This window comes from Petromyzon marinus, chromosome 65, assembly GCF_048934315.1.
Source record: "Petromyzon marinus isolate PM22_M1 ecotype Great Lakes invasive population chromosome 65, UKy_Petmar_22M1.pri1.0, whole genome shotgun sequence".
Lineage (NCBI taxonomy): Eukaryota > Metazoa > Chordata > Hyperoartia > Petromyzontiformes > Petromyzontidae > Petromyzon > Petromyzon marinus.
Window position 1 is genome coordinate 8102273 of NC_133731.1, and position 20935 is coordinate 8123207.

The 20935-nt window shown below is 56.7% G+C and overlaps 1 protein-coding gene across 5 annotated transcripts in view; it reads left to right on the forward strand.

The window, feature by feature from the left end:
• Nucleotides 1-20935, forward strand: part of LOC116956436 (anoctamin-1) — a 177592-nt gene that overhangs the window by 144953 nt on the left and 11704 nt on the right. For 2 of the 5 annotated variants that reach the window (XM_076054340.1, XM_076054343.1), the window contains 16 exons: nt 963-1018; nt 1603-1647; nt 3046-3110; nt 4226-4360; nt 4529-4689; nt 5073-5155; nt 6597-6608; nt 7872-7949; nt 9818-9895; nt 12144-12218; nt 13935-14136; nt 14791-14902; nt 17270-17327; nt 17777-17877; nt 18517-18686; nt 19058-19210. In XM_076054340.1, coding sequence (XP_075910455.1) covers nt 963-1018; nt 1603-1647; nt 3046-3110; nt 4226-4360; nt 4529-4689; nt 5073-5155; nt 6597-6608; nt 7872-7949; nt 9818-9895; nt 12144-12218; nt 13935-14136; nt 14791-14902; nt 17270-17327; nt 17777-17877; nt 18517-18686; nt 19058-19210 — 1584 coding nt within the window. The remainder of the gene's footprint in view (nt 1-962; nt 1019-1602; nt 1648-3045; nt 3111-4225; nt 4361-4528; nt 4690-5072; nt 5156-6596; nt 6609-7871; nt 7950-9817; nt 9896-12143; nt 12219-13934; nt 14137-14790; nt 14903-17269; nt 17328-17776; nt 17878-18516; nt 18687-19057; nt 19211-20935) is intronic. The other 3 variants (XM_076054342.1, XM_076054344.1, XM_076054341.1) reach the window with 2 other exon arrangements.

Below are 20935 nucleotides of genomic sequence, written 5' to 3' on the forward strand. Positions count from 1 at the left end.
GTTATTATTATTATTATAGCAAGGCTGCATTGGCTGGGCCATGTAGCCCACATGCCCAGCCACCGCATGCCTAAACAGCTTTTGTTTGGCTGCATAGAGGGGGTTAAACGGGCACGGCACGGGCTAGAGAAGAGATGGAGTGATGTGGTACAGGAGGACGTGGAGCTGAGTGGACCTGCCGATGACTGGTACCAGCGGTGTCAAGATCGGCCTCTGTGGAGGAGGAGGCTTGTGAAGGACGCTACTGGGCAGTTGAAGGCAGTCGCCCTCCAACAACAACGGAGGGCGGAGGAGCGACGCTCACAACAACGAGCGGAGCGCCGGGTGGCTAAAGCACAGCAAGTTGCCACAGTAGGGGGGGGGGTACAGGTGGTGCATCAGCCGCTTATCTCTGTCAGTCGACCCGTGGCACCTGCTGGGTCTGCCGCTTGAACTGCTGCCAGCTGGGCGTTCGACACTTCACGTGGCCTGCACCTAGCCTGGCACAAGCGCCGTGGTGACGTCACCACCACTTAGTGGCGAATGGCGGTTGTTGTTGTCGTCGTTGTTGTATGACACAATACACGTGTTGTTGTCGTTGTTGTATGACACAATACACGTGTTGTCGTTGTTGTATGACACAATACACGTGTTGTCGTTGTTGTATGACACAATACACGTGTTGTTGTTGTTGTATGACACAATACACGTGTTGTTGTTGTATGACACAATACACGTGTTGTTGTTGTATGACACAATACACGTGTTGTTGTTGTATGACACAATACACGTGTTGTTGTTGTTGTTGTATGACACAATACACGTGTTGTTGTTGTTGTTGTATGACACAATACACGTGTTGTTGTCGCGCCCGCGTGTCGTGACGTACGTCACGCCGTACGAGACGTGGTACGACGCGTGACGCCGTCCGCGTGTTAATGTTTGTCCGAGTGTCGTGACGCTCCCTTCGCCGTCGCCCGCAGGCGTCAACAGCCTGCTGGCGAATGACGTGTACGACGCTGCCTACCCCCTGCACGACGTGAGTCTGACACGACACGAGTCTGACACGACACGGAGATCGCGGAGAGCCACAGGGGGGGAGGGGACGACTCGGAGGGTGGGGTGGGAGGAGGGGGGTGGTGAGGTGGGAGGAGGGAGGGAGATGACGACTCGGAGGGTGGGGTGGGAGGAGGGGGGTGGGTGGGTGGGAGGGGTGGGGGTGGAGGTGGGAGGGGGGTGGGAGGGGTGGGGGTGGGAGGGGGGTGGGAGGGGTGGGGGTGGAGGTGGGAGGGGTGTTGGGGCAGTGTGGGGTGGGGGCCGTGTGGGGTGGGAGGGGTGAGGGGTGGGAGAGGTGGGGGGGAGGCAGTGTGGGGTGGGTGGGAGGGGTGGGGGGAGAGGTGGGAGGGGTGGGAGTGGGAGGGGTGTTGGGGCAGTGTGGGGTGGGAGGGGTGGGAGAGGTGGGGGGGAAGTGGGAGAGGTGGGGGAGAGGTGGGAGGGGTGGGGGTCACAACGTGAGGTCATAGAGGTCCATCTCTCGACCTTCGACCTCCGTGTCCGTCAGCCCCATGATTCTGCTTCGAAGCTGCTCCATCTCCGCTTGGCGGCTGTGCTCGTGGTTTTCAGGGCGATGAACACGACGACGAAGGCCTGGAGTCCAACGATCGTAAGGTGAGCGTGGCTCTGCATCGCACTTTCGCCTATATAGAAGGAAGAAAAAAGATGGACATATACTTTCAAGCGCTGAGGATAGTTTGTCTGCAATCGGAGCAAAGAGAGCCAGACGGAGATCAGAGACAGAGACAAAGCTAAATGCGCTATAGAAGATTATTGCACCCAAAAAAAATCGATCCGAAATAAATAAATGTTCTGCAACAAAAGTCGCCTCGGACGATGACTCCCTGAAAGCCATTCACCGTACAGTTCTGCCTCCTGGCACTCCAGTGGTAGTGCCTTATGCCGCCAACAGTGGGGTGTAGTGCCATATGGAACGGATGGAGATTAGTCTCCCTCCCTCCCTCCCCTCCCTCCCTCCCTCCCCCTACTCCCCACCCCCTCCCTCGCTCCCTCCCCTCCCTCCTACCTGCAGAGCAGCCCAGACTGCTGCTCTGATGCATTAGCCCTAAGCCTGAACCCCAGCATGGCCGATCATTATTCCACTCGCAATACAGGGCACTGACTCGTCTATCGGTGTGGCTATAATGGCAGTTCGCGTGCACGCGTGTGTGTGTGTGTCTGTGTGTGTGTGCGTGTGTGTGTGTCTGTGTGTGTGTGCGTGTGTGTGTGTCTGTGTGTGTGTGCGTGTGTGTGTGTCTGTGTGTGTGTGTGTCTGTGTGTGTGCGTGTGTGTGTGTGTCTGTGTGTGTGCGTGTGTGTGTGTGTGTCTGTGTGTGTGTGCGTGTGTGTGTGTGTCTGCGTGTGTGTGTGTCTGCGTGTGTGTGTGTGTGTCTGCGTGTGTCTGCGTGTGTGTCTGCGTGTGTGTGTATGTCTGCGCGCGTGTGTCTGCGTGTGTGTCTGCGTGTGTGTGTGTCTGCGTGTGTGTGTGTCTGCGTGTGTGTGTGTCTGCGTGTGTGTGTGTGTCTGCATGTGTGTGTGTTTCTGCGCGTGTGTGTGTGTGTCTGGCGCGTGTGTGTGTGTGTCTGCGTGTGTGTGTGTCTGCGTGTGTGTGTGTATGTCTGTGTGTGTGTATGTCTGCGCGCGTGTGTGTGTATGTCTGCGCGCTGCACTACGAACTTGGCCACCCGGGTTCGGTTCTCACTCACGGCCAACACCGGTGAGGATTATCTGAACCGGTCCTGGGCCTTCCCTAGGTCGACTCCGCCTCACTTGTGCGGTGGTGTAATGAACACCGCCACTAGGGAGACAAAGGCGGCCGGGCGTGGTGCTGGCCACCCACCCCCTCGTTCGCTGTGCCGGCCTTCATAGGGTGATACTCGCTGAAAGGAACTTTCCCCAGCTGCCTGTTAAAGGCTATACGGGGGGGACCTTTGTCATTGTGTGTGTGTGTGTGCGCATGTGCACACACGGGCGTTTGGTGTTGAGGTTTTCCACCGCTGTTCCCCTCCGGCAGCTGCTGCACAGTGAATGGGCGAGCTACGGAGTCTTCTACAAGTACCAGCCCATCGAGCTCATCAGGTGAGACCGGTACACGCACACAGACAAAGGTCCACCACCCCCCCCGTGTAGCCCGCGCGGAATGGGGTGGTGTGAGCGCAACGGATGCGTGGCCGGGTCACGCCCGCACGTCTTTGTCTTTCCCCCAGCGCCGATGTTTATTACCACGCCGCACCGGGTGCTCGTTTGAGGCCGAGTGGATCTAGGGGGAAGCCCAGCGACCCGTTCGGATGTCCGTCCACCGGTTGCGGGGATTTTTGAACCCCGGCCCGACGGGGTCCGGGAGTGTGCGGTGCGCTAACCGCTGCGCCGCCGCTCCCTTCGCAGAGGCACGGACAGTCACCGAGACGTTCACTGGGGTAGTAAAAAAAAATGGGTTTTTAGTTAACCGGGATAACCGGTAACCGGTATAAACCGGTTGCGGGATTGCGACCAGTTAATGAGCATTGATGCACGCGGGAGGAACCCGGAGCACCCGGAGACACCCCACGGTTGTGCGAGGGGGGACGCTCTATCCCCGCACAAATGGAACAGATGGAGACTAGTCCACACTTTTGCTGTAGCGCCTTCTCCTGGCAGAGCCAGGGGTGGTACAGCTCCTCCTCGATGCCACCCACGGGTAGAGGAGGGAGTTCCACAGTCCATCTGTGAGTGGTCCACCAACCCTCGCTGGCTGCCTTCACAGTGCTGGATCACGGGCTGCCACGTGCAGCAGCAGCAGCAGCGTAGTGTCCACCATCATCATCATCACCCCTGCCATCATCATCATCACCCCCGCCATCATCATCATCATCACCCCCGCCATCATCATCATCATCACCCCTCCCATCATCATCATCACCCCCACCATCATCATCATCACCCCTGCCATCGTCATCATCACCCCCACCACCATCATATCATTACCACCACCCCCACTGCCATCCGCTCACAACTAATGAAGAGCAACAGCAGCAGCAGCAGCGTAGCCAATTAACGAGTTTTAATAACCACGCACGCACGCAGGCGCCTGGACTTCTTCCGCACCGTGCGTAGCCAACCGTGCTAATCGTAGGCGCGGGGGAAGGACGACAACCACGATAACCCATCTTCCACGCCTGCCCCCCATCCCCTCCCGCCGCCCATCCCCGACTCAGGAAGTACTTTGGGGAGAAGATTGGGCTGTACTTTGCGTGGCTCGGGGTCTACACGGAGCTGCTCATCCCGGCGTCGCTCATCGGCGTCATCGTCTTCCTGTACGGGTGCGCCACCATCGACGAGAACATTCCCAGGTGGCTGACGCATCCCGTGCGGCGGATGCGTTCGGGTGGAACGAGCGCAACTGAATCGGTCGAGCGGCATTACCTTTTCCCCGACGGTCCGTCGAGGCTACGCGGGGGATCTTTGCCTTTGTACAGCGGCGTGCGTGCGTGCGTGTCGCTCCCCCTTCCCCCCGGCAGCATGGAGATGTGTGACGACCGCAATAATTTCACGATGTGCCCCCTGTGCGACCGTGCCTGCAACTACTGGCGCCTGAGCACCGTGTGTGGCACTGCACGAGCCAGCCACCTCTTCGACAACCCCGCCACTGTCTTCTATGCCATCTTCATGGCGCTGTGGGGTACGTGGTGGGTGGGTGGGTGGGTGCGCGAGCGGGCTAGTAGATGAATAGGTTCGTGGGTGTGTGGCTGGATGGGTCTGTGAGCGAGAGCTGGTGGGTGAATAGGTTGATGGGTGGGTGGGTGGACGAGCGAGCGAGCTGGTGAGTGAATGGGCTCACGAGTGAGTGTGTGAGTGTACGGGAGTGTGTGGGTCAGACTGATGGGTGTTTGTGTCCCCGTGTCTCTCCCCACACGTGTCTCCCCCCACGTGTCTCTTCCCACGTGTCTCTCCCCACGTGTCTCCCCCCACACGTGTCTCCCCCCACGTGTCTCCCCCCACGTATCTCCCCCCACGTGTCTCCCCCCACGTATCTCCCCCCACGTGTCTCTCCCCCGCGTGCAGCCACCACCTTTCTGGAGCATTGGAAGAGGCGACAGATGAGGCTGGACTACAGCTGGGACCTCACAGGGCTGGAGGACGAGGAGGTAAGGAGACGTGTGGGGAGACACGGGGGGGAGACACGGGGGGGAGACACCGGGGGGGAGACACCGGGGGGGAGACACCGGGGGGGAGACACCGGGGGGAGTAGACGGGGGGTGGGGGGACGGGTGGGAGACACGGGGGGGGGGGCATACGAAGACATCGGGAGATGCCGGGTCATGTTGGGAGACACAGGGACACACAGGAAGATGTGGGGATATATGGGCCCACATACGGAGACACAGAGATACAGGGACACAGGGAAACGGGCAGATATGGAGATCCACGGCAAGTTACGGAGACACGCACGGACAAACTCATCGACACCACGCACAGATGCACAGACTCGGTCCGGGCTCAGTCCGGACTCTGTTAAAGACTCTGTTATGGGCTCTGTTATGGACTCTGTTAAAGACTCTGTTATGGACTCTGTTATGGACTCTGTTATGGACTCATTCCGGGCTCGGCCCGGTCTTTGCCCGGACTCATTCCGGACTCGGTGCAGACTTGCGCTCCGTCACTCTGCCTCCTCTGTTGCTCGGTGCGTGAGCGGCGATCGTTCTGCCAGCCCCCGCCGCGAGGGATCGCTCTGTGGCAGGGTGCCGAGCTAGGCGACTTCGAAAGAATGATCCACTTGGATAACGTCATGCATGCACTTACATAATAATACACGCACACACTTACGTAAAGAATACAAAGACAGAGGTCCCCCGTATAGCCTTAACAGGCTGTCGGGGCAAGTGCTGTTAGCGAGCAGCACCTATGAAGGCTGGCACAGTACAGGAGGGAGGTGGGTGCCCAGCACCACGCCCGGCCGCCTTTGTCTCCCCAGTGGCAAAGTTCATACACTGCACCATGTACTCATTTGTGGCCGAGTCGCCTTTGGGTAGGCCCATGACCAGTTCATGTAATCGTCACTGGTTGTTGTGGCCGTGAGCGGGAATCGAACCCGGGTCGCCGGCTTAGTAGTGCAGCGCTGACCGGTGCACTGCCACACCAACACGAGCGCCGTGCGCCACCAAGTGATGGCGACGCCTGTGCCGGGCCCGGTTGCACTTTGAGGCCACGTGAAGTGTCGTAGACTTGCTGGCGGGAGGTCACGGGACAGACCCGTGGAGTTGACCGACTGAGATGACTGGCAGATGCACCACCTGTGCCCCCTACCGTGCCACCGCTCCTCGCACGCACGCACATGCACACACACGCCCGCCGGTCACCATCAGCGCTGCGCTCCAGCTGATTGGCCGTGTCGCCGCCGCTGCTGCTGCTGCTTCTGGGAGATGTTTTTGGGTTCCTATCCCTCCTTTCCGTGCTCCGGGGCGTCACTCTCGTTGCCCTGGAGGCTGCCGTAGGTGGCGGCGGCGGCGGTGCCGTGGGTGTTGCGGTGCCGTAACCTCTGTCTGTCTTTTTTTGCCTCTCGTTTTCTGCTGCACCCGGCTGCTACAGGAGTTGGTCAAGGTTTGTCTCTCTCTCTCTCTCTCCTTGTCTCTCTCTCGCTCTCCCTACCTCTCCTCTCCCCGCATGCCCCGCTGTGTGTCCCCGTGTCTCCCGTCCCCGTGTCTCCCGTCACCGCGTCACACCACAGCGGCGTGGATGCGGATGCCGACGGCGAACGTGGACGGGGGGGGGGTTGTTGCGGTTAGGGTTCGGGTCCAATTGGGGCTCCTCCTGGTCAGAGTTGGGAGATGGGCCCAGTCCTGATTCCCTGATTGGCCAAATGACCAAACCCCCCCCCAACCCCGCCCCCCCTCCCCGGCGGCCCCTGGTGGCTTCCCATTGGCTAGGCGTGGGCGTTGGGCCACGTTCACTCCTCGGCCTTGCAATTTGCGGAGTCGCCAGAAGGTTTTCGTTTGCCGGCAAAAGAAATTGGTGCCGGGGTGGAGTGAAGTCAAAATCGACGGCTTCCCGGCACGCGAATCTGAAACCAGAAGCGAGCGCCCGGCCGCCCACCGCCAGAATTCCCCGACCCCTCGCGACCGCGATATCCCGGAAGGAAAAATCCGCGTCTGGAAAATGAATCAATGAACTTGGATAAAAGATGACAATGAAGAAGGAAAATATATGCGAGTTAAAAAAAATAAAACATTTATTCAACGAAAATCGAATTTCAAAAAATTATGGATTGAAGAATAATGCCTAACAATAATAATGATCAAGCACTCCTGTTCCAGAGTTTCGGTTTCGTCCAAACGCTCTGGCAAACCCCGGAGCAGCATTCCGGTCTGACCCGGGATACGTTTTGGCTCTCAGCGGCGTTTGGTCATCATCAGGCGCGTGCAGTGCGTGCCGAGTCGATCTGCGCGTCACGGCGAACACGACGAGAACAGACGGCAAACTCTGGCCTAGCCTCGCCCCCAACGCCTCGCCCCCAACGCCTCGCCCCCAACGCCTCGCCCCCAACGCCTCGCCCCCAACGCCTCACCTCTCACTGCTCACCCCGCACCGCTCACCCCTCACGGCTCACCCCCAGCCCCTCACCGCTCACCCCTCACGGCTCACCCCTAACTCCTCACCGCTCACCGCTCACCCCTCACCACTCACCCCTGACCCCTCACGGCTAGCCATGCGGCCACTCCCCTCCCATGCTCTCACCCCCAGCACGTCACACCTCTCTCTCTCCCTTGTCCACCCACACCCCCCACTCCATGCATGTCTGTGACCCCCCCCCTACACACACACACACGTGTGACACACGCGTGTGCTGTCCGCGTGTGTGTGCAGGACCACCCTCGCCCCGAGTACGAAGCCAAACTCCTCGACAAGAAAATGCAAAGCGACTTCAACAAGCGACAGGAGCAGGTGAGGGACACGCCTCTCACCTCTGGCCGTGACCTCTGGCCGTGACCTCTGGCCGTAACTTCTGGCCGTGACTTCTGGCCGTGACCTCTGGCCTTGACCTCTGTCCGTCACCCTTAGCCATGGGCTATAGCCGCGATCTCTGGTCATAACCTCTAGCCATGACCTCTGCCCGTGACTTCTAACCGTGATCTCTGACTGTGACCTCTAACATGACCTCTAACATGACCTCTAGCTGTGTACTCTAGCCATGACCTCTGCCCGTGACTTCAAGCCGTGATCTCTGGCCGTGACCTCTAACATGACCTCTAGCTGTGTCCTCTGGCCTTGACCTCTAACATCACCTCTAGCTGTGTACTCTAGCCATGACCTCTGCCCGTGACTTCAAGCCGTGATCTCTGGCCGTGACCTCTAACATGACCTCTAGCTGTGTCCTCTGGCCTTGACCTCTAACATGACCTCTAGCTGTGTCCTCTGGCCATGACCTCTGGCCATGACCTCTGACTAACGACCCTCGGAGAGCTAACCGCCATGGAAGTTTGTTCCGTGTCTTGGTGTTGTTTGCGATGCTCGCTGAGCAGTCACTGAGCAGTCGCTGGGGGACCGACCACAGCACACCGCAGGAGCTCGGAGTCCGATCCCGACCCTGACGATGCCCGCTCCGTATTCTGAGTCTGCGTGTCTCTCTCCTCGTGCTCACTGCGTGGACTTTGTCTCCGGGTCCTCCGGTTTTTCCCCTCCACATTTAGAATCAACGTCACGCGCTTAGAGAGTTTGGCTTCTGCTGTAAACGTCCACGTGATGATGATGATGATAAGCCGTCACTTCGTTGAGGCTGTCATTTGTGATGGCCAGGCCGCTTTTGAAAAAAGAGCTACAACAGCTCAGTGAGCCTTACCTGGCAAGTAAAAAAATATAAAGTAAAGCAGGAGCAGCAGCAGCTAGGCCGGCGTGACCAACAATTGCCCGAGCTCTGCGATCCTCTCTCAATATAGTGAGCATTGTTGTCAGCCAATTCGTGAGTGGGTGTAACACGTGCGGGAAGAAAACCGGAGCAGCCGGGGAAAACCCTCGTTTGTGACAGATGGAGATTGGTCCACACACTTTGCTGTTCCGCCTTCCTCCTTCCACCCACGGGTTGGGGAAGGGAGTTCCACCGCCCATCTGCGAGTGATTCACCAACCCTTGCTGCTGCTGCTGCCTCCACAGCAGTGCTAGATCACAGTAGCCACGTGCAGCAGCAGCAGCAGCTTCGTACACACCACCACCAACAACAACCTGATGGCACAATGACACTGGTTGCAGCTTGTATGAAGGTAGTCTGACGTTTTAGGCAATGGCCCTTGACAGGGTAAGGGAGAGGAGAGATGACGGCAGGGAGAGAGATCCGCGATGATGAACCTCTAGGAACCCCCCCCCCCCCCTTGCGGTGCCTCTTAAATCACGGCGGGAGATCTGTGCGTGTGTGTCTGTGTCTGTGTGTGTGTCTGTGTGTGTCTGTGTGTGTCTGTGTGTGTCTGTGTGTGTCTGTGTGTGTCTGTGTGTGTGTCTGTGTGTGTGTGTGTCTGTGTGTGTGTGTCTGTGTGTGTCTGTGTGTGTCTGTGTGTGTCTGTGTGTGTGTGTCTGTGTGTGTGTCTGTGTGTGTCTGTGTGTGTCTGTGTGTGTCTGTGTGTGTCTGTGTGTGTGTGTCTGTGTGTCTGTGTGTGGTGTTGGCCACAGACCACCCCCGTCGTGCGCCGTGCAGCCCGTCCGTAGGCGCCACTCGCTCACAGCGCTCGCCCCCCTACAGTCTGTTGAGGCTACGTGGGGGATCTTTGTCTTTGTGGTGCGACTTTCACGCTTGTTGCCCCCCATCCCTCCCATGCTCCCAGAGGGCCCTGGACCAGCCGAGCGTCGTGGCTAATCTGTGGAAGGCTAGGGTGCAGTCGGCCCTGGCCGGGGGAATCCTGGTACTCGCTCGTGGCCGTACCCATCGCTACCTTCCCCGCCGTGCCCAGTGCCTTCTATTGTGACTGCTTCCTCCTCCTCCTCCTCGTCGGCGGCGGCGGCGGCGGCGGCGACGGCGTCGATGCCGTTGCTTTCAGAGCCCTTGACCGTTCGTCACCTGATGTTTGTCATCGCCGTCATCCTCATCATCATCGTCATCCTCATCATCATCGTCGTAGTTCATCGTGATAACCGCGGTGGTGAGATGTTAACTCCCTCGCCTGGTATGCGGGAGGTCGTGGCTTCGATCCCGACCCTGACGCCTGCTGCTGCTGCTGCTGTACACTTGGAGTTTGCGTTTCTTCCTCTCTCCCCGTGGTCACTGCGTGGATTTGTCTCCGGGTCGTCCTCCGGTTCGTTTACTTCCATTCGTCATCAACATCGCCGCGCGTTTAGAGAATTGGGCTGCTGCTATACATTTCCACACACACGTGATGGTGATGGGTGACAAGCCGCTCCGTTGAGCTATCGTCTGTGGCCAGGTCGCTTCTGAAAAAAAGCTACGTAGCTCAAAGTCGAGTGATCTTCATCATAGTTTATCGTTACCACTATTACCATGGTCACCATGGTCACCACCATCATCGTCGTCATCATCGCTGTCATTGCTGCCATCGTCGTCATCATCATTGTCATCGTCGTCATCATCGCTATCATCGTCGTCATCATCGCTGCCACAGTTCTTGTCGGTGTCAATTGCATCATCGTCATCCTTGTCAATATCTTCATCATCATAATCACCATTGGAGTCATCATTGCCACTTTCGTCATTGACCGTCGTAACTTTTATCATCAACTTGACCATCCGGCCCTGTAAATCAGCGCCGTAATCACCATTGTCATGACGACGATGACGACGATGGCGACGAGGTGGAGCTCTCCGTGCGTGCATGACAGCGGCTGCTGTGTCCACGTCGTCCGTCCGCGCCTCCTCGCTCCCTCCCTCCCGCTCGTTTGTATTGTTCCGTCGCCATTGTTCGTTTGCATCGTTGAGTTCCCTCGGTCCGCCTGAGCGTGACACTGCTGACGAAATGAGCGTATCATTTGCGTATCGTTTGCGTAAAATAAATTGCTTCACGTTTGCATTTGAGTTGCGCGTCATTCGGATGAGGAGGGGCGCGGTCGATCTCCCTGTGGCCCGCGTGTACCGCGAGCGCTCACAATTGGTCCCCGTCGTCACATGACCAAGAGGTCAACAGGTCAAGAGGTCGGCCCTCTGAGCCCTTTGCCATCCGATTCAATCTCCAGGCGCGGCATTTTAAACAATGGGGAAGGGGGGGGCGAGATTCCCCTCCCTCCCCCCAACCCTCCCACCCAGCCCCGCCCACCCACCCAGCAGCAGTGTGATTGGTTCCACCACGGATCGGGTGATGATTGGCAGGTCACGGGCGATGATTGGCAGGTCACGTGCGTGTGACGGTGGGGTAAAGTGTGGGGATTAAGTCGATGTGTTTTATATTTAACTTTAGAGACCGCGGGTTGAGTCTCGTGTATAAGAAGAGCGGGCGTGGAAGAGTAGGCCAATTAACCCCTCCCCCTCCTCCCACGGTCCCATCCGCCATCTGTGGCGTGGAGCCAGCAATTGCAGGGCTGCGCCTTTGTCTTTTTGTTGTTGTTGCAAGCGTCCACATCGCAGCTGTTCCGCTCGCGTGTTTTGCTGTTGCATGTCACGACCCCCGTGACGACCCCGTGGTGACCCCCGTGACGACCCCGTGGTGACCCCCGTGACGACCCCGTGACCCCCGTGACCCCTGGCAGCCACCACAGGCGCTGCCGCAGCACTGACCAACGCCGAGCGGCGACCGGCACGGCTCGCGGCCAATGATCGCGAGCCTCAATAGCGTGTGTGTGTGTGGTGTGTGTGTGTCTGTGTGTGTGCCCGTGTGTGTCTGTGTGTGTGTGTGTCTGTGTGTGTGCCCGTGTGTGTCTGTGTCTGCGTGTGTGTCTGTGTGTGTCTGTGTGTGTCTGTGTGTGTGGTGTGTGTGTCTGTGGGTGTGTGTGTCTGTGTGTGTGCCCGTGTGTGTCTGTGTGTCTGCGCGTGTGTGTCTGTGCCCGTGTGTGTGTGTGTGTCTGTGCCCGTGTGTGTGTGTCTGTGCCCGTGTGTGTGTGTGTGCATCTGCCCGTGTCTGCGTGTGTGTGTCTGCGCGTGCGTGCCTGGCCATGTGTGTGTGCGTGTGTGTGTGCATGCGTCTGCTTGCCCACGTGTGTGGACAGGACGAGGAGCTGAAGCTGACGTGGAGAGATCGACTTCCCAGCTACGCCATCAACTTCTCCTCTATCCTCTTCATGGTACCCGCCTACTCGTACCCACACACATACCTATACACAACAACAACAACAACAACCGCCATTCGCCACTAAGTGGCGGTGACGTCACCAAGACGCTTGTGCCAGGCCATGTGCACCTTGAGGCCATGTACACCTTGAGGCCATATGCACCTTGAGGCCACGTGAAGTGTCGAACGCCCGCTGGCAGGATGTCACGGGGCAGACCCAGGTGCCACGGGTCGACTGACTGAGATGACTGGCTGATGGACCACCTGTGCCCCCTACTGTGCCAATTTTCTGTGCTTTAGCCACCCGGCGCTCCGCACGTTGTTGTGAGTGTCGCTCCTCCGCCTCCAACTGCCCATTAGCATACTTCACGAGCCTCCTCCACAGAGGCCGATCTTGACACCGCTGGTACCAGTCATCGGCAAGTCCACTCAGCTCCACGTCCTCCTGTACCACATCACTCCATCTCTTCTCTAACCCATGCTGCGCCCGTTTAACCCCCTCGATCCGGCCGAACAAAAGCTGTTTTGGCATGCGGTGGCTGGGCATGCGGGCTGCATGACCCAGCCAACGCAGCCTTGCCTGCCGGAGGAGCTCACCGATGGGACCTTGCCCAGATCTTTCAAGGATTTGTGAGCTCCTCACACAATCCAACCTGGTTAAACCCAGGATGGAGCGTAGGCAGGCTAGCCTAAATGTTTCTAACCGGCGAAGATGTTCCATTAGGGGGGTCCACGTTTTGCAAGCGTAGAGAAGGGAGGGAATGACCGTGGCCGAGAAGACCTGAAGCTTAGTGCGGAGCGACAGACCAGGTAGCTTCCACACAGCGTTACGCAACCGATGAAAAGATATTTCCACTCGACTGATTCGGAGTGAGACCTCTGCTGTTAAACTGGAACCGGTCATAAGCACACTGCCCAGGTATGGGAAACTCTTCACTCTCTCCACAACTGCCCCATCACCGATTGGGAGTTGTGAGGGTGAAGTGTCCGATGGTACAAAATACCTAGGCAGGTGTTTAGTTTTGGTGGGGCTGATGGTAAGGCCCCACCTCTTAGTGGCACGCTCCAGTCTCAGCAGCAGCGTCTCCAACTCCTCCTCTGAATGAGCAGCTATTACCAAATCATCGGCATACATAACGTGGTTGAGCAATATGGAGCCATCCCTTGACCGCACCCGGGCATCGATCAGCCTCCCATTATATCTGTACCATATGGAGATTCCCCCGGTACAGCTATTGAAGGCTTCACGAACTACGTGGTCAAAATAGATGTTGAATAATGTGGGAGCCAGAGGACATCCCTGTCGCACCCCAAGGTGTACAGGGAATGGCTGTGACTCCCGGCCACGTAGTTTTACCCGGGCCCGCTCACCATCATGAAGGTCCTTAATGATCGTGAGCAGAGGGTCAGGGACTCCAAGAGCACAAAGAACAACCCAGAGCCCAGGCCTACTGATGGTACCATAGGCCTTGACCAGGTCAATAAAGCAGAGATGTAGGTCTTGCTGGAATTCCCTACACAACTGCTGTAGCAGACGGACAGAAAACAGCACCATACACACACACACACCTATACACATACACACATACACACACACACACATACCCATACACACACCTACTCACACCTTGCGCTTTGCAGATCGGGCTGATGTCACACACATGTAACGCGCGTATGTGACACGCGCGTGTAACATGCGTGTGACACGCGTGTGCGTGCGCGTTTGCAGATCGGGCTGACGTTTGCGATCGTGTTTGCGCTCATTGTGTACCGCATCTCGGTGTCGGCGGCGCTGGCCGTGAGCACAAACGCGTACCAGCGCGCCAACAACCGCGTCATCGTCACCTCGACCGCCGTCGTCATCAACCTCATCATCATCCTCATCCTGGACGAGATCTATGGCTCCGTGGCACGCTGGCTCACGCAGATCGGTGGGTACGGTGCACCTAGCCTGGCACCCCGGCGTGTGCGCGCGTGTGTGCGTATGGCGTACGTGCACCTAGCCTGGCACCTGCGCGCGTGCCGAGTTGGCAGTGTACTGCGCGTGTGTGAACTTGCCCTGGGCCTCCCCGAGGTAGACCCCAGCCTGAAAATGAGTATTTGGTTCGATATTTAAACATCGTCACTGGGGAGACAAAGGCGGCCGGGCGTGGTGCTGGCCACCCACCCCCTCGTGTGGCACAGTGCTACTCGCTAACAGCACTTGCCCCAACAGTTTGTTAAGGTTATACAGGGGGGGGGGGGAGCTTTGTCTTTGTGTGTACCTAACCTGGTACACCAGTGCATTGCTCATTCCCTCATTTAATTATCGGTCGTGATCTCTGCCTGTAACACTCACACACACACTCACACTCGCACACTCGCACACACTCGCACACACACTCGCACACACACGCGCACACACACTCACACACACTCACTCACACACACACGCACACACGCACACACACTCACTCACACACACTCACACACTCTCACACTCACACACTCACACACTCTCACACTCACACACACGGACATGCAATTAATACACACATCCACACACTAACGTACACACGCGCACACTCAATAACGCACACACACAGAGGTGCCCAAGACTGACAAGGAGTTTGAGGAGCGATTGATCTTCAAATCGTTTCTGCTCAAGTTCGTCAACTCGTACACCACCATCTTCTACGTCGCCTTCTTCAAGGGGCGGTGAGCGACGCTGCTCCACCCTCCCCTCCCACCTCTTCATCCCTCCCCCACCCTCCCCTCCCACCTCTTCATCCCTCCCACCTCTTCATCCCTTCCCCACCCTCCCCTCCCACCTCTTCGTCCCTCCTCCACCCTCCCCTCCCACCTCTTCATCCCTCCCACCTCTTCATCCCTTCCCCACCCTCCCCTCCCACCTCTTCATCCCTCCCCCACCCTCCCCTCCCACCTCTTCATCCCTCCCACCTCTTAATCCCTCCCCCACTCTCCCCTCCCACCTCTTCATCCCTCCCCCACCCTCCCCCACCCTCCCCTCCCTCCCTCCCACCCTCCCTCCCTCCCACCCTCCCCTCCCTCCCACCCTCCCCCTCCCTCCCCCACCCTCCCCTCCCTCCCCCACCCTCCCCTCCCTCCCCTCCCTCCCTCCCCTCCCTCCCACCTCTACATCCCTCCCCCCTCCTCTCCCTCCCAACGCCACCGTCAACAACGCCTCACGTGGCCTCAGAAGGGAACATGCAGAATAATTATAATAATAATAATAATTGTTATGATAATTACTATAATGATGATGATGATGAGTAAGAAAATGTTTCTCTCCCTTCCTGGCAATATAACAGGAGGTGTCACATGGGAGACCTTTGGCAAGGCATGAACTCTGCAGTAGCCCCACGTGCGTGTGGTGAAACGTGCAGGCTGGACACGTGGACACGTGGACACGTGAACACGTGGACACGTGGACACGTGGACACGTGAACACGTGGACACGTGGACACGTGAACATGTGGACACGTGAACACGTGGACACGTGAACACGTGGACAAGTGAACACGTGGACACGTGGACACGTGGACACGTGGACACGTGGACACCTGTCACATTGGCAGAAAGGGGTAAAACGTCTAATTATTTGTCATCATCTTTGATACTGGAAAAACGGTCCCATAGCAATAATAATAATAATAATGTCAACTCGTAACACAGTCCATAACAGAGGTTTTTGTTGGGTTAGATCGAGAACATATGAATGTCGTTAAACCCGCGAAAGCCAAATCGTCACACGATGTCCGCTCACTCTCATAGACAGCTCCGGAGATCGCCCCTCCTACAGGGATACGCTTGGCCTACTCCTCCACGCCGTTTAGCGAGCCGCGCTATGAACCCCATCGATCCGAGTACGAATCCCAGCCACGGCTAGCGCCAGGGGTGACTGTCTGAGTACGAATCCCAGCCACGGCTAGCACCAGGGGGTGACTGTCTGAGTACGAATCCCAGCCACGGCTAGCACCAGGGGTGACTGTCTGAGTACGAATCCCAGCCACGGCTAACGCCAGGGGTGACTGTCTGAGTACGAATCCCAGCCACGGCTAACGTCAGGGATGACTGTCTGAGTACGAATCCCAGCCACGGCTAACGTCAGGGGTGACTGTCTGAGTACGAATCCCAGCCACGGCTAGCACCAGGGGTGACTGTCTTGAGTACGAATCCCAGCCACGGCTAACGCCAGGGGTGACTGTCTGAGTACGAATCCCAGCCACGGCTAACGTCAGGGGTGACTGTCTTGAGTACGAATCCCAGCCACGGCTAACGCCAGGGGGTGACTATGTGAGTACGAATCCCAGCCACGGCTAACGCCAGGGGTGACTGTCTGAGTACGAATCCCAGCCACGGCTAGCACCAGGGGTGACTGTCTGAGTACGAATCCCAGCCACGGCTAACGTCAGGGGTGACTGTCTGAGTACGAATCCCAGCCACGGCTAACGCCAGGGGGTGACTGTCTGAGTACGAATCCCAGCCACGGCTAACGTCAGGGGTGACTGTCTGAGTACGAATCCCAGCCACGGCTAACGCCAGGGGGTGACTGTCTGAGTACGAATCCCAGCCACGGCTAACGTCAGGGGTGACTGTCTGAGTACGAATCCCAGCCACGGCTAACGCCAGGGGGTGACTGTCTGAGTACGAATCCCAGCCACGGCTAACGTCAGGGGTGACTGTCTGAGTACGAATCCCAGCCACGGCTAACGCCAGGGGGTGACTGTCTGAGTACGAATCCCAGCCACGGCTAACGTCAGGGGTGACTGTCTGAGTACGAATCCCAGCCACGGCTAACGCCAGGGGGTGACTATGTGAGTACGAATCCCAGCCACGGCTAACGTCAGGGGTGACTGTCTGAGTACGAATCCCAGCCATGGCTAGCACCAGGGGTGACTGTCTGAGTACGAATCCCAGCCACGGCTAACGCCAGGGGTGACTGTCCGGCCGTAAACGAGCAGCTGGGGGAGGCAAAGGCGTAGGTGCCACTCGCTGACAGAACTTGTACCGGCAGTATGCACGGGCTACATGGGGGGCCTTTATCTTTGTGTGCACGTGCAGGTTCGTGGGGAGACCAGGAAACTACGTGTACGTCTTCCCCGGTCATCGCATGGAGGAGGTGAGCACCTCCTCATCATCTTTGACATCGTCACAGCTCTCTCTCGCATCCTCCCCCGTGTCCGACTTCACACCGCATCCCAACGTCTCCGTGTCTCCCCATGTGTCTCCCCATGTGTCTCCCCACGTGTCTCCCCACGTGTCTCCCCGCGTGTCTCCCCGCGTGTCTCCCCGCGTGTCTCCCCGCGTGTCTCCCCGCGTGTCTCCCCGCGTGTCTCCCCGCGTGTCTCCCCGCGTGTCTCTCACCGCGTGTCTCTCACCGCGTGTCTCTCACCGCGTGTTTCACCGCGTGTCTCACAGCGTGTCTCACCGCGTGTGTCTCACCGCGTGTGTCTCACCGCGTGTCTCACCGCGTGTCTCACCGCGTGTCTCACCACGTGTCTCACCACGTGTCTCACCACGTGTGTCGCATCGCGTGTGTCTCACCACGTGTCTCTCACCACGTGTCAGTGTGCCCCGGGCGGCTGTCTCATGGAGCTCTGCATCCAGCTCAGCATCATCATGCTCGGCAAGCAGCTCATCCAGAACAACCTCTTTGAGATCGGCATCCCGTGAGTCCACCACCACTATCACGACGATGATGACGAAGATGAATTATATGATCAGAAATTATGATGTTTACCATAACAATGACGATTGTGGTGATAATTATATAGATGATAATTATGATGACGAGATTTATAGTAATGATGTTACGATGATTATTGCAACAATCATTAATATCGTCATCGGCCGATGATGCCGAAGACGGTGTTAATGTAGAGATGATTGTGGAGATCTTGACGATGATGATTATATTTCGATTTAAAGCTTTCGTGACTGCAAGGATTAATCTTCTTTGGTTCTTTCGGTAAAGTAACGTAGAATGAGAATAAAATAATAAATTGATAAAATAAAATAACACAATAATATTATCACGACGTTTCGGCCACAACACAAGCGGCCTTCTTCAGGTGAAGGGACGAGACTGTCTGGAGGACAGCGCTGTCCTACCAGACAGTCTCGTCCCTTCACCTGATGAAGGCCGCTTGTGTTGTGGCCGAAACGTCGTGAGAATATTACTGTGTTATTTTATCAATTTTTTTATTTTATTCTCATTCTACTTGACTTTACCGAAAGAACCAAAGAAGAAGATGATGATTATTGCAACAGTCATCATAATGTCAATGATGCCGACGATGATGGTGCAGGAGGATGAAGAAGCTGCTGCGAAGCCTACGCAAGAAGGAGGTGCTGCACCTGCACCACCACCACCACGGCGGCGGCGACGGCGACTCCGAGGGGCTCCCCAAGCGCCGCTGGGACCTGGACCACGAACTGGACCCCTACGCCGGCCTCACCCCCGAGTACATGGAGATGAGTACGTGCCGGACGCGCCGGTCACTCGCGCTCTCGTCCCGGCCACACCCGTGTACCGGCCACGCCCGTGTACCGGACACGCCGGCCACGGTCACGCCGGCCACGGTCACGTCCCCGGCCACGCCAACACCCACCCCACCGCAACCCCCACCCGCCGTGCACATTCTGTGGCCACACCGACCCCGCTTGTCCGGCCGCACCAATCCCCCACGCGCGTGGTTGGTGATGCTGCTGCTGCTGCGTAAGTGACGGTGTTGGCGGTGGTGCAGTGTCGCTAATGCTGCCGAGATCATCGTGGGGATCTTCATGACGATGCTGCTGCTGCTGTTGATGATGATGACGTTGGTCTACTCCTCCTCCCCCCCCCCCCAGTCATCCAGTTTGGCTTCGTGACGCTGTTCGTGGCGTCCTTCCCACTGGCGCCGCTCTTTGCGCTGCTCAACAACGTCATCGAGATCCGCCTGGACGCCAAGAAGTTCGTCTCCGAGCTGCGGAGACCCACGGCCGTGCGCGCCAAGGACATCGGTGGGGGCCCGCGACAACCACCACAACAACAACCACCACAACAACCACAACAACAACAACAACCACAACAACCACAACAACAACCACCACAACAACCACAACAACAACCACAACAACAACCAACACAACAACCACCACAACAACCACAACAACAACAACAACCACAACAACAACCACAACAACCACAACAACAACCACCACAACAACCACAACAACAACCACAACAACAACCAACACAACAACCACCACAACAACCACAACCACAACAACAACCACAACAACAACCACAACAACAACAACAACCACAACAACAACCACCACAACAACCGCAACAACCACCACAACAACCACCACAACAACCACAACAACAACCACCACAACAACCGCAACAACCACCACAACAACCACCACAACAACCACAACAACCACCACAACAACCACCACAACAACCACCACAACAACCACAGCAACAACAACCACAACAACTACCACAACAACCACCACAACAACCACCACAACAACCACCACAACAACCACCACAACAACCACCACCACAACAACCACAACAACAACCACCACAACAACCACAACAACAACCACAACAACCACCACAACAACAACCGCAACAACCACCGCAACAACCACCGCAACAACCACCGCAACAACCACCGCAACAACCACACAACAACCACAACAACAACCACAACAACAACCACCACAACAACCACCACAACAACCACAAAAACAACAACCACAAAAACAACAACCACAAAAACAACAACCACAACAACCACAACCACAACAACCACAACAACAACGACACAACAACCACAACAACAACCACAAAAACAACAACCACAAAAACAACAACCACAAAAACAACAACCACAAAAACAACAACCACAAAAACAACAACCACAAAAACAACAACCACAAAAACAACAACCACAACAACCACAACAACAACCACCACAACAACCACAACAACCACAGCAACAACCACCGTAATAACAAGGGCAACAACAACCACAACAACAACCACAATAACTGCAACAACCACAACCCTCAGCAACAATAATCACAACCGCTGCTATAACAACCACAACAACTGCAACAACACCAACAACAATCGCAATCAAATCTGCAACAACAACAACGGCACAAATAACTGCAAAACAACAACCACAACCGTAATCGCAACCACCGCCATAACTACAACAACAACAACTACCACTGCAACCACAACTACAATAACAACAACCACAACAATCACAATCGCAACAGCAGCAGCAGCAACAACAACAACAGCAGCAACCACAATGACGACATTGTTGTGGGCCAGCAGGCACGGTCCACATTTGCCCACGATTTGAATTTAAAAAATAAACCCTGCTCGTTACTCAGTTTGGATCGCACGCACAGAGCAGCGGTCCCTCGACTAACGCCCATCCTCCCGCTCTCTCTTCGAGTTTTTAACTGGTTACACAACAGCCACTTGAAACTGGAACTCACGCACCCACTCGTTCATTCACTCACCTACTCACTAACTCACTCACAATCTCACTCACCCACATGCTCGCCCACTCGCTCACGATCTCACTCACCCACTTGCTCATGATCTCACTCACCCACCTGCTCGCCCACTCGCTCACGATCTCATTCACTCACGATCTCACTCACCCACCCACTCGCCCACTCGTTAATTCACTCACCTACTCACTAAAT